The 12,854-nt window shown below is 43.9% G+C and overlaps 1 protein-coding gene across 2 annotated transcripts in view; it reads right to left on the bottom strand.

Moving 5' to 3' along the window:
• The window catches only part of DCBLD1 (discoidin, CUB and LCCL domain containing 1), a 46,642-nt gene extending 38,575 nt beyond the window's left edge, over positions 1-8,067 (bottom strand). Inside the window, exon 1 of one of the 2 annotated variants that reach the window (XM_056488137.1) lies at positions 7,647-8,067. In XM_056488137.1, coding sequence (XP_056344112.1) covers positions 7,647-8,067 — 421 coding nt within the window. The remainder of the gene's footprint in view (positions 1-7,646) is intronic. The other variant, XM_056488138.1, reaches the window with a different exon arrangement.
• Between the last annotated feature and the right edge of the window lie 4,787 nt (positions 8,068-12,854).

Below are 12,854 nucleotides of genomic sequence, written 5' to 3'. Positions count from 1 at the left end.
TCTTAGAGTCCTGTTTTTGCAAAAGGGAAACTGATGTTTTGTTTTCTAAATAAATAAATTATTACTATAAGATACAAGTCCATATTACACACCTCAAGTGCAGAGAAGGCACCGAGTCCACTGCCAAGCACTTCTTGTACCTGCATGTTCATAAAGAGCCATGAAGGACCACAAATAAACAGGAAGATGGTCACATTTCTCCATCAGCCACCCATGCAGAGTAACTCAGGACCCTGGTGATGGTTCAGAGCTATGAAGACTATGAGGAGCAAATATCCCACAGACAGCAGCTTCCTCCCTGCCCCTCTGCCTACAGCAATCCAGAAATGTGTCAACAGCACAGGGCTGGAGCAGGAGAAGGAACTCCCTCCCACCCTGTGCTAGGGGGACATTTTGCCATTAGGGCATCTCCTCCAGTTCTGCTGACTTGAGGCAAACATGAAGTTGGATTTTTATTAAGGGCTTTTCAGGCAAAGTGGGAAATGCTAATCTTAACTAAGAGTCATATCATATATATGCAAATTGTTTGCTCTACTTTCTCCATCTGTTTTCTTCCCAGGTTTTTCTCTGCGCTATGCTTTACTGGAGATTAACTTACAGTATATTGCACCAAATTTGGACTGTGTGGGAAACATATGCTGCAAGCTCAAGGCCAGACTTGAATATTGGGTTGCACAGGAATAGGAATATTCACAGCAGTGCTAAGGACTGACAAACCCACAGGGACAGGAAATTCAGAGACACCAGGGTAAGGAGAGGCTGGAGCAGAGCTGTTCCAGTTACAGTAGCAGGTGGGAAGGCAAGATTTCAAAACAGTTTTAATTTGGGCAAGAGGAAATGGCTGAACATGATAGAATGAAACCACACACTCCCCTCATTTTAATATGTAATTACCTTGTTTGTGTGATACACATCAAGCAATATAGACAGTTATCAATGATGGAGGCTGGTCTTTTTTTCTAGAAATCAAACTTGTTCTGACTTACTTGAAAAATCACGCACCCACCTTTCATGCCTGTATGCCTAGGTGGAAAATGTAATTTGTTAATAAGAAAGGATGCTACTTTTCTCAAAATGAATTATACAAACACCCCACTATCCCCAAGGTGTAAATCAACAAATATCTCAAGAGAAAACAAATTGATTTGTGATGGAACAATAATTGTCATTTATCAGCACAACAATTTTTTTTATGTCTTTTGACTCCGTGAACCCAGTGTCTAAGAAACTATTTCCTCCATGGTTACTAACTAACCAAACTAACAACAAATGGTTTCTTGCAACTCTGGTAGAAATGGAAGAAAAATTTAACTGAACTAAGATGAAGAAACAATCAAAGAACTACTTTGAGCTAATGCACTGAAAGCAAGAAATGTGTTATCAGTATTGTCAAACAACCAGCATGCTTGATACTCATCCTAAAGGTATTAAACAAAATGGTACATGCAGAAGCTCCACAAACTTCTGTGATCTTCCCAGTTCATTGTGGTTACACAGAGTTGTTGTGAAAGACATTTTAAATTTAAAAATAAATAAATAAATAAATAAATAAATGAAAACAACCCAACAATAAACAAAACAGCTACATAATTTCTTAAGTACTAAGCTACATAATCTCTTTAAATACTATAGTGTTGGTTGTGGCACCACTTGTGACCCACAGCATTATTTCTGTGTCTTCTGTGACACATATAATGAGTCTACACAAAGGTATTTACTTATGGACGTGGAAAACAGTAGAGAAGAGTCTGTTTTATGCCACCCTGTGTCACTTATACTGAAACTCCATAATTCCATTTTGACCAGATTCTTTTGATTAGCAGTAGCATTAAATAATCACATTCTCAACTTCCAAAACAGGACACAGCAGAAAGGTCTGAACTGTTCTCACTCAACCCAGAAGTGACTCTCTCAGTGTAGCTGCTCAGTTTATTTTGATACAGTTTTACTTTGCTTTCCACCTACAAAACACAGTAACTAAGTTTCATCCAAAAAAGTAAAGTGGATTAATTTTCAAAGCACAAGCATTAGCAAGGACCATGAGTTTAACCATGTTTCTTCTGTCTGTGCTAAAAATCTACTAGATCAGCAAGTGCTGATTCCTTGGGATTGAAAATGCTAACACAACCACCCAAAAAGCCTTCAGTATCTCAGAAGCACTTGAACTTCAGCTCCCCTGTAGCATGCTGACACAAGAAACATGAGCTAACACAAACCCCTGCCTTTGGGAGAAAGCTGACACAGCAGGGAAAGCAGCAGCTCAATGCGAGCCATGGACCTGCTGCTAAAGCATCCCAGCAGAGGGAGACCCACAAGATAAATGAATTTATTCTACAGGTTAAAATGTATTTTTGCAGACCTGGAGGACAAAGTGTGGACTTTTGTTGCTGCTGCTATGAGTTCATTTTACAAGTGAGCCATTGCTGAATATTAAGGCAAAACAACACATCAACACAGAACTGGTGTGGCACCAGAGCAAAACACAAGTAATTTCAGGCAGAAGCCACACATCTCCTTTCTGCACAGTGCAGCTGCAACAACAAGGCTCAGGCATGTAACAAAGCCATTTTGTTCGGGTGGGTGAAGAAATCCACCTATGTTTCCAGCCTTTTGAAGTCTCTGCTGCTACTCCATGAAGAAAAGTTTTGTTTGATTTCTGACAGGACACACACAGGCCTTTGTATAGCATGAGGGATCACATCCAGAATTCCCCATGTGTTTTTGTAATTTGAAATAAAACAAACAAACAAAATTTTTATTCAGTAGACATGAACATCTGGAAGATGACATCAACATGACTTCAACTTTAATGTCAAAGCATTAGACTGAAATCCAATATTGTTGAACAATTTGTGGTGGAAATGCCAGAAACTTGAACATCATGGAATAAAACTGTGATGGGTATGAGGTTTCGGCAGCAACTGGAGGAAGAAACAATCTTTTAGAGCTTAACTAAATGTCTGATGAACACGAATGTAATTACAGATGTAGTTGGGCTGAAATGCATGATACTAGATACAAAAATGAATATCCTAGTCCTGCAGGAGGCCTGGGGACTGGAATTCTAGCCTTGCTCTGCTTTCCTCATTTATGCTCCTGTCCCTCATCATGCTTGGCTTGAAAACACCTTCACTGAAGCTCTTTGGAGATGGGCAAATACTGCACAGCATAGATGCACTCATCCTTCTCTGTGCTTATGTGGGGGAGCAGAATGGAGCTGCCACCAGACAGCAATCCTGTCCCATTAGGGAAACAGAAATAACAAATATGGTCCCACTGGAACTGGAAATCTTGCTCAAAGAGTATGAGAAACTACCACCACCACCAAACTAAGCCTTCACATCTTGGAAGGAAACACTTGAGAGGCAAGTCCTGGCTCTGCCAAAAGAAGAGACAGGGAGAGAGGCAATGAAAGACCAAAATGCTTCCTCTCCTCAAAACACTCAGCTCCCAGGCCTAATTATACAGGATCAACAATCCTAACCAAAACTACTGGCAGCCTCTCTCTATGTACAAGCATACAGCCAACCTCAAAAATGTGGCTTTAGCACTCACACAATTTTCACAGACAAAAATCAGTTTAATTAGACAGTTTGTAATTTCTTTTGAAAGCAAAAATGAAGGTATCTGTATACTCTTAAAACTAGTCAAACCACTATCCTTTTTTTATTTAAGCATCACTATTAGCTTGTCCCAGTTTGAAGTTTCCCACTCCCAGTTGTAACACTAATTAAACCTTTTGGGGAAGTTGTGTGCTCATTCTTATGCATTGCTATTAATATTTTTTATTGCAGTTAGTTGGGATCCAATACCATTCCACTGAATCCAGTCAGAAGGATTTTATTTTGATCTTGTCTGGCTTGTTTTATTCTTAGCAGATGGTGCAAACCCATATGTTGATGAGTACATGCCACAGGAGAGCATCTGATCCAATACAGCCAGCCCCAAACTACAGTGATGTCTGTGCTGAGGACTTCAGTGCCTGCCACCACATAGGACCACACTTCTCAGCATGGTGTGAGAGCTCACATGGGCTTTCAAAACTACACTAGTGCTGGTACCTAAGATACTTCTGAAAAGGTACCTTAGACATCCCTATACAGTAGCATGACTGTCCTCAAAATTGGCATTTTTTCAAACTAATTTTTAGTGTGCTATGCACGTACTCCAGGTGGACTAAAGGTGACAGTTTTGATAAATATAAATTTGCATATGCAAATCAGCCAATTTTCATGAAATATGATTCAACAGCCATGCAGGTAACAACTTTCCCAGAAGCATCTTCTTCTCCCTGCATTGTCAGAGAGACTCTTGCTGCCCTCCCTGTCTTTGATTCTGTTTGAAATACATCCCCTGATAACCTAAAGAGAAGTACTTACAAAGAGCTCAGAGCTATTTATAGCAGAGTCTGTGTGACTGAAAACATTGCAGTTTTCTTGTGGTGGGTACACGCATCGCTTATGAACTGCAACTGGAAAACTGTTGCCTCCCTCTTTAGCAATTCTAGTCAGCATTCCCAAGGCAAGAGAGAGGGAGCCAAGGAAGGAAACAGACATAAGGACAAAACGCAAACAAACTGAAAATTTACCAATCACTTATATTCAGAAACTGAAGCGAGGGGTTTGGGTACAAGAAAGACTCATCTCAATCTGCATTTCAAACTGCTGGAAATGGGCATACAAAGTGGATTAGCATGATCACACCAGTATTCTTCAGCAAGGGTTTTGTGCAAGCCCCTGAGAACAGGCATAATCTCTCGTAATTACTGGATACACTGTTGTCACATTGAATAACAGCCTTTCCTCAAAACATATAAAAGTCTACTCCCCATCGATTCTTCAAACTGGGCACTGGGCAAAACTGTCAACAGAGCCAGGAATACAGCAAGCAAAGCTCACTCCTGGATGCTGATCTGCAAATCCCACATGAACTAGTTTCATAGCTCTGTTTTATTTTAAGTGAAAATAAATGAGGTACAGCAAGAGCAGTGGCTTAAATCTTGTACTTAATAGATTAAAATCCTCATTCCTCTTATGCCTTTCTACAAACAACCAACCTTCTGATCAGTTTTAAGTCCTACTGGCCAGAAATGCAATAGAAAATGAGTCAAAACTCTGAAAGACTCAGATTCAACTCTGACTTCTGCTGTCCACAATTACATGGTACAAGGTCTTGCTCAACACCACCAGAAGAAAATTCAGGGAATGGTGAAAGGCAAAGGTGATGTGTTCAGGTATGCCTCCCTTCTGCCTTGGGTTCTAACCACTGCAGGAGATTTTTAGAAGAGATATCAGGATATGGGATGGCTGTGTGAGGTTGGCAGATGGGGAGCAAGGTATATTTTGTAGCTGACAGTGAAGAACTGGCAGCTGAAACCCTGAGAGAAGATGGGTGTACAGCAGAATAAAAAGAGAAAAGAATTGCCTTTTATTATAAATCCCAAAGCTATATATTACTCATGGACAGTCATAGATGTAGTATTTGTTCCCAGGTGAGAGCCACTAAGCCCATAAATATTTTTTAATTAAAATAGTTTCCCTTGTTGCTCAGCCTTTCTTATTATCATTTTATGGACAACAAAATTTCACATTCATAGATTCCTCAGACAACACACACATTTAACATATTTTCAAGAACACAAAGAGTGCTGACACCCAGCCTCTACACAACCAGACTCAGATAAAAGCCATCCTCTGAAATAACCAAGCCAGAGGGAAAATAGGGGTCTTTCTTCAATTTAAAACCAAAGTAAAAGAACAGAAACTATAACAGCCACTTCATCCTTGTTCCATAGCACCCCTCAAGAAAAAGTTAAGAGGAAGGTAAAGGCTGCACGTTGTGCAGTCAGCTCGTGAAGAGTCAGAAAAATGTAATGCTTCATTTTTTAAAAATGAGTATTTTAAAATCAATGTACTTAAACCAGTGCATCTTTCTTTGAACCAGCTGGTGGGAAACACCAGTGGTGACGAGATACCGAATTACCTGAAACTCGAGCCTGATTCACTCTGGCACCTCTCCTGCTCCATTACAACTTTTAAATCAAGTCAAGAAGCTTGTGTAACAGGAAGTTTGTATCCACTTATCCTTATCCCCTTTCTCCACTGGTGCGACTTTAGAACACTTAGCCCCTAATTTATATGGTAATAGTAACAGACAAACACGGAAGAACTTCCCTGTGGAAAAATGAAGTGTGGGGGGATCAATATCTTTTCTCCTTTCTAGACACTGGACAGATTATCTTGTAAATCTGAATTTGGTCCAAAGAGAATCAGGCAAAATAGTACTTGTGCTTCCTTCTGTTGATTTGGTAGTAGAAATATTTTTAACATGGATAAAAAAAAGTGCTTTTAGCAATTAATTTGGGAATGTGGACAAGAAGGAACATTCATACTTAGTACTGTGTTACTGTTATGCACCAAAATCCCCTGAAAGCCCAGGAGACTTACTATTACTCACTTGCTCCCCAAATGACTTTCTTCTCCCTGGTGCCATCAAGCGAAGGACAAGCATCAGTGAAAGAGAAACAAGCCAAAAAACCCCTCAAAACACTAATGAAAAGAGAGAATTAAAGGAACCTTTTTTCTTTGCTATGTATGTTTCCTGCAACGTATCAAATCGTAATCCCAGCACATCGAGGACAGAACAGCAAAGATACCAAGACGACCCATACCAACTTCTCCCTGTTGTGGAGACGCATATCAGAAACCTCTGTTAATAGGGGTTTATGGGACGAACAGGTATAAATCAGCTGAAATACTTTCTGCCAACGCCTGTATACAATGCCAATGCCTGTATACAGCTAATGGCACGGCGCTGGGTTCTGGGATGTGCAGCCAAGTTGGAACATTAATACAGGACTTCTGAGTTATCTGAATGCATTGTCGAGCTCATTATGATGCTCAGTTTCCAGTATTAGCTATTTTATCGGTAGCTGCCAAGACAGATACATCAGGCCACGCAGTGCAACAGCCAAGAGGCTGCAACTCCGCGGTCGGAGATGTCAGCTGTACTAGTAATTTACACAGGAAGTTTAAAAACACAGGATAAAGAGAACAGCACCCGCACTCTATGAGCAACAAACTGCACTACCACAAAAACGCTCGTAACATCTCCTAGAGATGCCTACGAAACTTCGTCCCGGCACGAGTAGAGGCATTTCGCTTTCTCCCCGCGGCAGTGGGGCAGGAGCTGCCGGCCCCAGCCCCATCCCCAGCCCGGAGCAGACGCGGCGCTGCCGCTGGCCGAGCGCCGCCCGCCGCGCCCGGGGCTCCCGCCGGGGCTGGCGAGGCGCGGCACAGCGGGCGCCCAGGTGCCCTCCTCCTGCCTCCTGCACGCAACTTGCCCGAGACTTTTTCGCCGCTTATCCGACTTACTACAATTTTTTTTTTTTTTTTTTTTAAGTCTTAATTAACAAAGATCAAGAAAGTCGTAGTATACATTTACCAGTAAGGCTGGTTACCACTTTAATCTCGCAGCTACTCAGACACAGGGATAAACCCGGCGAGGATTAACCAGGTCAGCTATATACAGCCCCGAGAGCAGCTCAGGCTGCGCTCCCGCCGAGCGGCGAGGCGCGGACGGCGGGGGTAGCCCGCAGCACCCTCCGCTCGCCCCCGGCGCCCGTCCCCGCCCGGCCCCGCACTCACCCAGCGTCTCCGCCCGCAGCCAGAGCGGGGCCGAGGCTCCGAGCAGCAGCGAGAGCAGCAGCGAGGGGGCGGCCCGCGCCCCCCCGGCCGAGCCCATGGCTCCGGCTCTCGGCGGGGCGGGCAAGGCACAACTTCCCCACTTCCCTCCTGCTCCTTTCTCTGCCTCTCCTCTTCCTCCTCCTCCTTGTGGCAGGGGCGGCTCCGGAGCCAGCCCGCGCTCCCGCGGCAGGGGGCGGCCGCCTCCCGGCATCCTTCCCCCCGCAGGTGTTTCTGCGGAGGCGGAGAAGGGGCCGAGCGGGGCTGCCTCTGGCCCCCCGCCCCGCCGGTGGCCGGGCTGCAGCGCTGCCGCCTCCCGCCTCCCCGGCCTGGGGCTGGGGGTGGAGAGAGGAAACGGGAGAAGGGGAAGCGCCACTATTCCCATTGGGCTGCCGCTCGGGGTATCTCCTCCTCCTGCCGTGGACCGAGGGGCCGGCGCGGCCCCGCCGCCCCCTCCCCTCCCCTCGCCGAGCGCTGCTTCTCCCGCCCGCCGCCGCTCCGGGCGCTGCACCGGGGCGCGGCTCTCCCCAAGCCCGGGCAGCCCCAGCATCGCCTGCGAGCCCCCGAAGCCTGCAAGCCACGTACATGCCCACATATATATATAGATATATACACACGTGCTCTCATATATACGTGTCTGTTCTTGAGGAAACAGGATCGTTTTGCCGTTTGCAGGCTAATTCCCGGCGGGAAGGGGCGCGGGGATGCCGCAGGCTGTGTGCGCGGGGCCGGACACGAGTGGGGCGGGCGGGAGCATCCGGCCCCTTCGGCACAGCTGGGGCCGTGATCGGGCCCCTCGCTCCTGAGGACATATCGCCACGCAGGTTTGCAAACCCTATGGTTGACCTGTGCCAGCACTGCTACAATTTATGGGCCGAATTAAATAGGAGTTTTCTAAAGCGTGCCGGGGGCATTTCTCTGTCTGGGTGACACTTTGACTGTCCGGCTCTGAAGAAACCTGTGGCACAGGGAGGGTTGTAGATGCACAACAGGGAACACAGGGCCAGCAGCCACGGGAGACCCGAATGTTAAGCAGGCCCCGGTGCTTTGCCTTTTAAAAGTTCGCTGGAGAATGGAAGGTGGGCTGTCGGACTCTGTACAGCCTTTTCGGGGATGGGTTGCTGTGAGGCCGGTGGATTCACACTGCTGGCAGGTCAGGAGCACCGTGCTGCTATGTTAAAATGAAGTACAGAATTAACTTGTATGTCAGAGACAACATTGCTAGATTTTATATTATGTTAGAAAAAGTCGAGTTTGGTAAACCTTTATTCTAATTGAGCTCTTGTTTTGCAAGTGTTAATGTCTGTTTTTTAACTTTTCAGACACCATATGTGATCAGGCATATTTTTTGCCATGTACCCAGTACATTATATTCTTGGTATATGTATTTAACACACGTTGTTAGTATCTGAGACCTACCCTTCATTTCAAAGCAGAGTTTGAAATCTAGACTAAAATGTTAGAGATGGTATAAGGCAGAGAGTGTGTTTGTTAGTGGAGCAGTTTGGTGGTCAGACTAATCCTCGCTGGATTTTGCCAACAAATGCCAGCATCCTTCTGGTTGAAGGAGGCTGGGATGGGTGTCACTCTCATCAAGACTCTGAAGGCTGAGAGACTTTTAAAGAGGGGTGTGTCCATGTGAATAAAAGTGGCCTGTTCTTGTCTCACAGATTGTCAGGAGCAAATCCATACAAATGAGGATGATTATAGAGACAAAGAAAGAAAGTAAAACTCTGCAACAGCTTCAAGACTGGATTTAAAGACCCCATAGGAAAGAGAAAATATTGTGGTCGCAGAAAAAAGTTTTTCCAATACCAAATTCTGGTTCAAAACCTACAAATGAGCCTCAGCATAAACGGAACCATGAAGGAGAGAGAGATGGATAGGATAATACCTATGTTGCAAAACACGTGGTAGTTGTTGAAAAGCAATATAACAGCACATGAGTGTGCATTGTCTTGTATTAATCTCAGCAGGCTATCAAAACCAGTCAGTGCTGCAAGGGTTGGAACTGGGAATTATGCTGATTTTTATTCTATCGACTCAGATCTCTAATATATTCTCTAGTAATAGTGCCAGTTTCTAGTTACATTTGTTAGAGGTTATCATAAATATGGATAGGATACTCCTGAAGGTCACTACCAGTAACCTAGGGAAGCAGTACTTCGATAGACTGGCTTTAGAGATCTTGGGCAATTCAATGTGCAAAACACTTTGCCATGGAGCTTGCAGATAATGTCACTAGTGCTGATCTCTCCACACAACTTGGATGGTTGGTAATTGGTAGAGGCAAGTTAGGTGCCTTGGAAGGCCAAAACGTTTTTTGCCTGTCACACGCCCCTAGGAGGCTCAGAGCAAGAGGGAAGGTAGGTTGGCAGATACCGTGAAAGGAGGGTTTCTTCATCTCCTGGGCGTTGGAGGCTTGGCAGTGCCCTCTGAGACAGAGATAATGATTCAATTCACAGTTATTTTTATTTCAATGATTCGTAGTGAAATGATAAGTCATGCCCTTGAGACTGGGGCTGTAAAATGTCTGGGAGTGGTATTTGTTTTCTGTCCGTGGCCAGTAAGGAGAGCCCTGGTGGAGGGAAAGCGTGCAGGCTGCTTTTCGATCTTCTCTCTGCCTGGGCACAGCCAGAGCCGGTCACTTGTCCAAGGCCACGTGTTTCCTGCTGAAAACGTGTAGTGCTCAGGGGGAAGCCCTGCTCCTCTAGCAGGTGCTGGGAGCACAGCTTTCCCATTGACTTCAGCAGGATAATAATAATGCAATCAGTGAAGTAGCTTCTGTATTATTTATTTTGCTATTAAATTCTCATTACCATGCCCTCTCTCTGTCAGTTTTCAATATGCTGTAGGCAAAGAACTTACTGTCAGCTTCCACGATTAAGTAATAATCAAGATGAATGAAGTAGTTTATAGCTCTCAAAGTTGCTATTAACAAGGACTGGTGTAACCCTTGTCACATTGCTACAATGGCTCATGTGTACTTTTCCAAATTTCCCTTGGTAAGGAGGAGAGTTAAAACCAGCTTTTAAATAAATACAGTTTTAGAGGCAAGTGCTTTGAGTTAAGGCAAAAGATTAGTTCAGAAGGAAGGCATACATTGAGACTGACTAATATGTTGTCACACAGTAGGAGCTTCACAACAGGAAAACTCCCTGCCAAACCACTTCTGACAGCTAAATGCAACTGATTTTGGTCACTAACACTGACTTAATTTGTAAGAGACCTAATTCACCCAAACACATAGCTACTTTTTAGCATGAGCATATGCCTTTCCTTCACAGGTAGTTTTCTAAGGGTATGAGTTAGGAGTATTTTGTGTGTTTGTTGCAAATGATATTAACAGAGTCAGATACAACAAGATAATGTGTCTCATCATTCATGGTATGGATACCTTTACTCACCTGCAAATTAGCAATTGAGTTTTTACTCTGAGACCTTTGATCTCAGGAGATGAACAAACAGTGAGTGAGGACTTGAGGAAAAAATCAGCTCAAAACACTTTAGAAGGTGGATGGTCAGTATGGGTTTCATTTGTAGGCTTGTACATTCTCTCGATTCATGGAATTACTTTCTTGACTCATACTTTTTATACACTGTTGCATAATTGTATGTAACACACAGAGAAAGAGCTGCTTTTAAGCAGACCCAAATCACTTGATGAGTCCTTGTGCTCCTCGTGTGATGTTAAACTGGTAGTATGCCTGGGGCAAGGGGTAGATGAGGAAGGAAAATCACACCCCAGAGTTCACCTGAGCTTATCTTGCAAGCTTGACACTGTGTATATTCTTCCTTTCAAAAGCACCTTGTTCTGTGCAGGTTCTAGGGAAAAAAAATAGAAACCAAAAGCTTAATTTGTACGAGAGGTTTAAGTTTCATCTTAATGGACCAGTCTCACTTTCGTGCAGCTAACAGGAAAGTTCCTGTTCTTAGTGAGTGGAAAGCTTTTTCTTTGCAAAGAAGAAGGGAGAGGAATTGAAAACACAATGAGGTGGAGAGGACCCGAGGTTACAAATTACAGAACTCGAGAACAATTCTAGACATTGAGAGGTATGTTAATCTCTTCATTAGCAGAAGGATAGCTTGCAGACTGAGAGGCCTTTTAGCAGTCTCTATACACGGGCCACGTTTTGCATTTTCACTGGGGCAAAAGCGAATGGTATAGTGGATTTACAAGATAAAGGTAAGAGCAAAATGCTGTATTTGCTGATCTCCGTGTATTCAGGGACTGTGCTCTGACAGAAGTGTATGTGGTGGTTATATAAAAAATTCAGAAAATAAAACACATTAAGTAAAATCATGAAATGTGTCTAGATGCAACATTTGCGTACACTGTGTGAGGAGTCCTCTCTGGTAAAAATGATCAGGCTACAGCAAAGTCAGTGCTGCCACAAGCAGCTTAGGAAGTTTAGCAAATTCCTTGAGATATACATGAAGTATTCTGTGTATGTAGAGTATTTTATGGACACAATGCCCTATGCTTTGTTTTTATCATTGGAATCTAAGGCCTTGCCCATGGAGCAGCAGGGACATTTCAGCCACCTCCACTAAGATCTGCATACCATTAAACCATGAGGAGATGGACTGACCTCCAGAACTCCTCTGGATATTCACCTAGCTACTGTTGGAAAAAAATTTTGCAATTTATCCATTGCAATTAGAAAAAAATCTACCCATTTGTAGTAGACTGTGGGACTGTGCCCTCCTTCTCAGGGCCAGTCTGGGTTCTGGTGAAGTTCATGTTAGCAGCTTCCCTCCTGGCTTAATGTAAGCATCCCTCTGCAGGTGTGAGAATGCCCAGGAGGGAAGGAGTCAGTAAAACAGCATTTCCACTTTTCAAGTAGTTCTGACCAAGTAGCTAACAGGATATCATGACCAAATGCTTCCTTCGTACTTTAAGGCAAACATGAGGCAAGAATCAGACAGAAAAAAAATCTGATAGAAGAAACAGTTTAACTTGCACTAGCACAGGTCACTGCCTGCACCCATATGGATGAGTTGGAATCATATAGTGTCATTATGTAATTACACTGGTAGCAAAAATCCCCAGGGGGGAGAGACCATAAATATTCTTAGACCTTAAGAACATGGAAAAAGAAATTACAGACAATAAATTCTGGGAGAGAAAACTAAACTGCAGCAGGCTTCAAGACTTTTGTCTTTTCAGCA

The sequence above is a fragment of the Oenanthe melanoleuca genome, chromosome 3 (assembly GCF_029582105.1).
Source record: "Oenanthe melanoleuca isolate GR-GAL-2019-014 chromosome 3, OMel1.0, whole genome shotgun sequence".
NCBI lineage: Eukaryota > Metazoa > Chordata > Aves > Passeriformes > Muscicapidae > Oenanthe > Oenanthe melanoleuca.
This window is presented reverse-complemented; position numbering and strand designations above follow the sequence as displayed.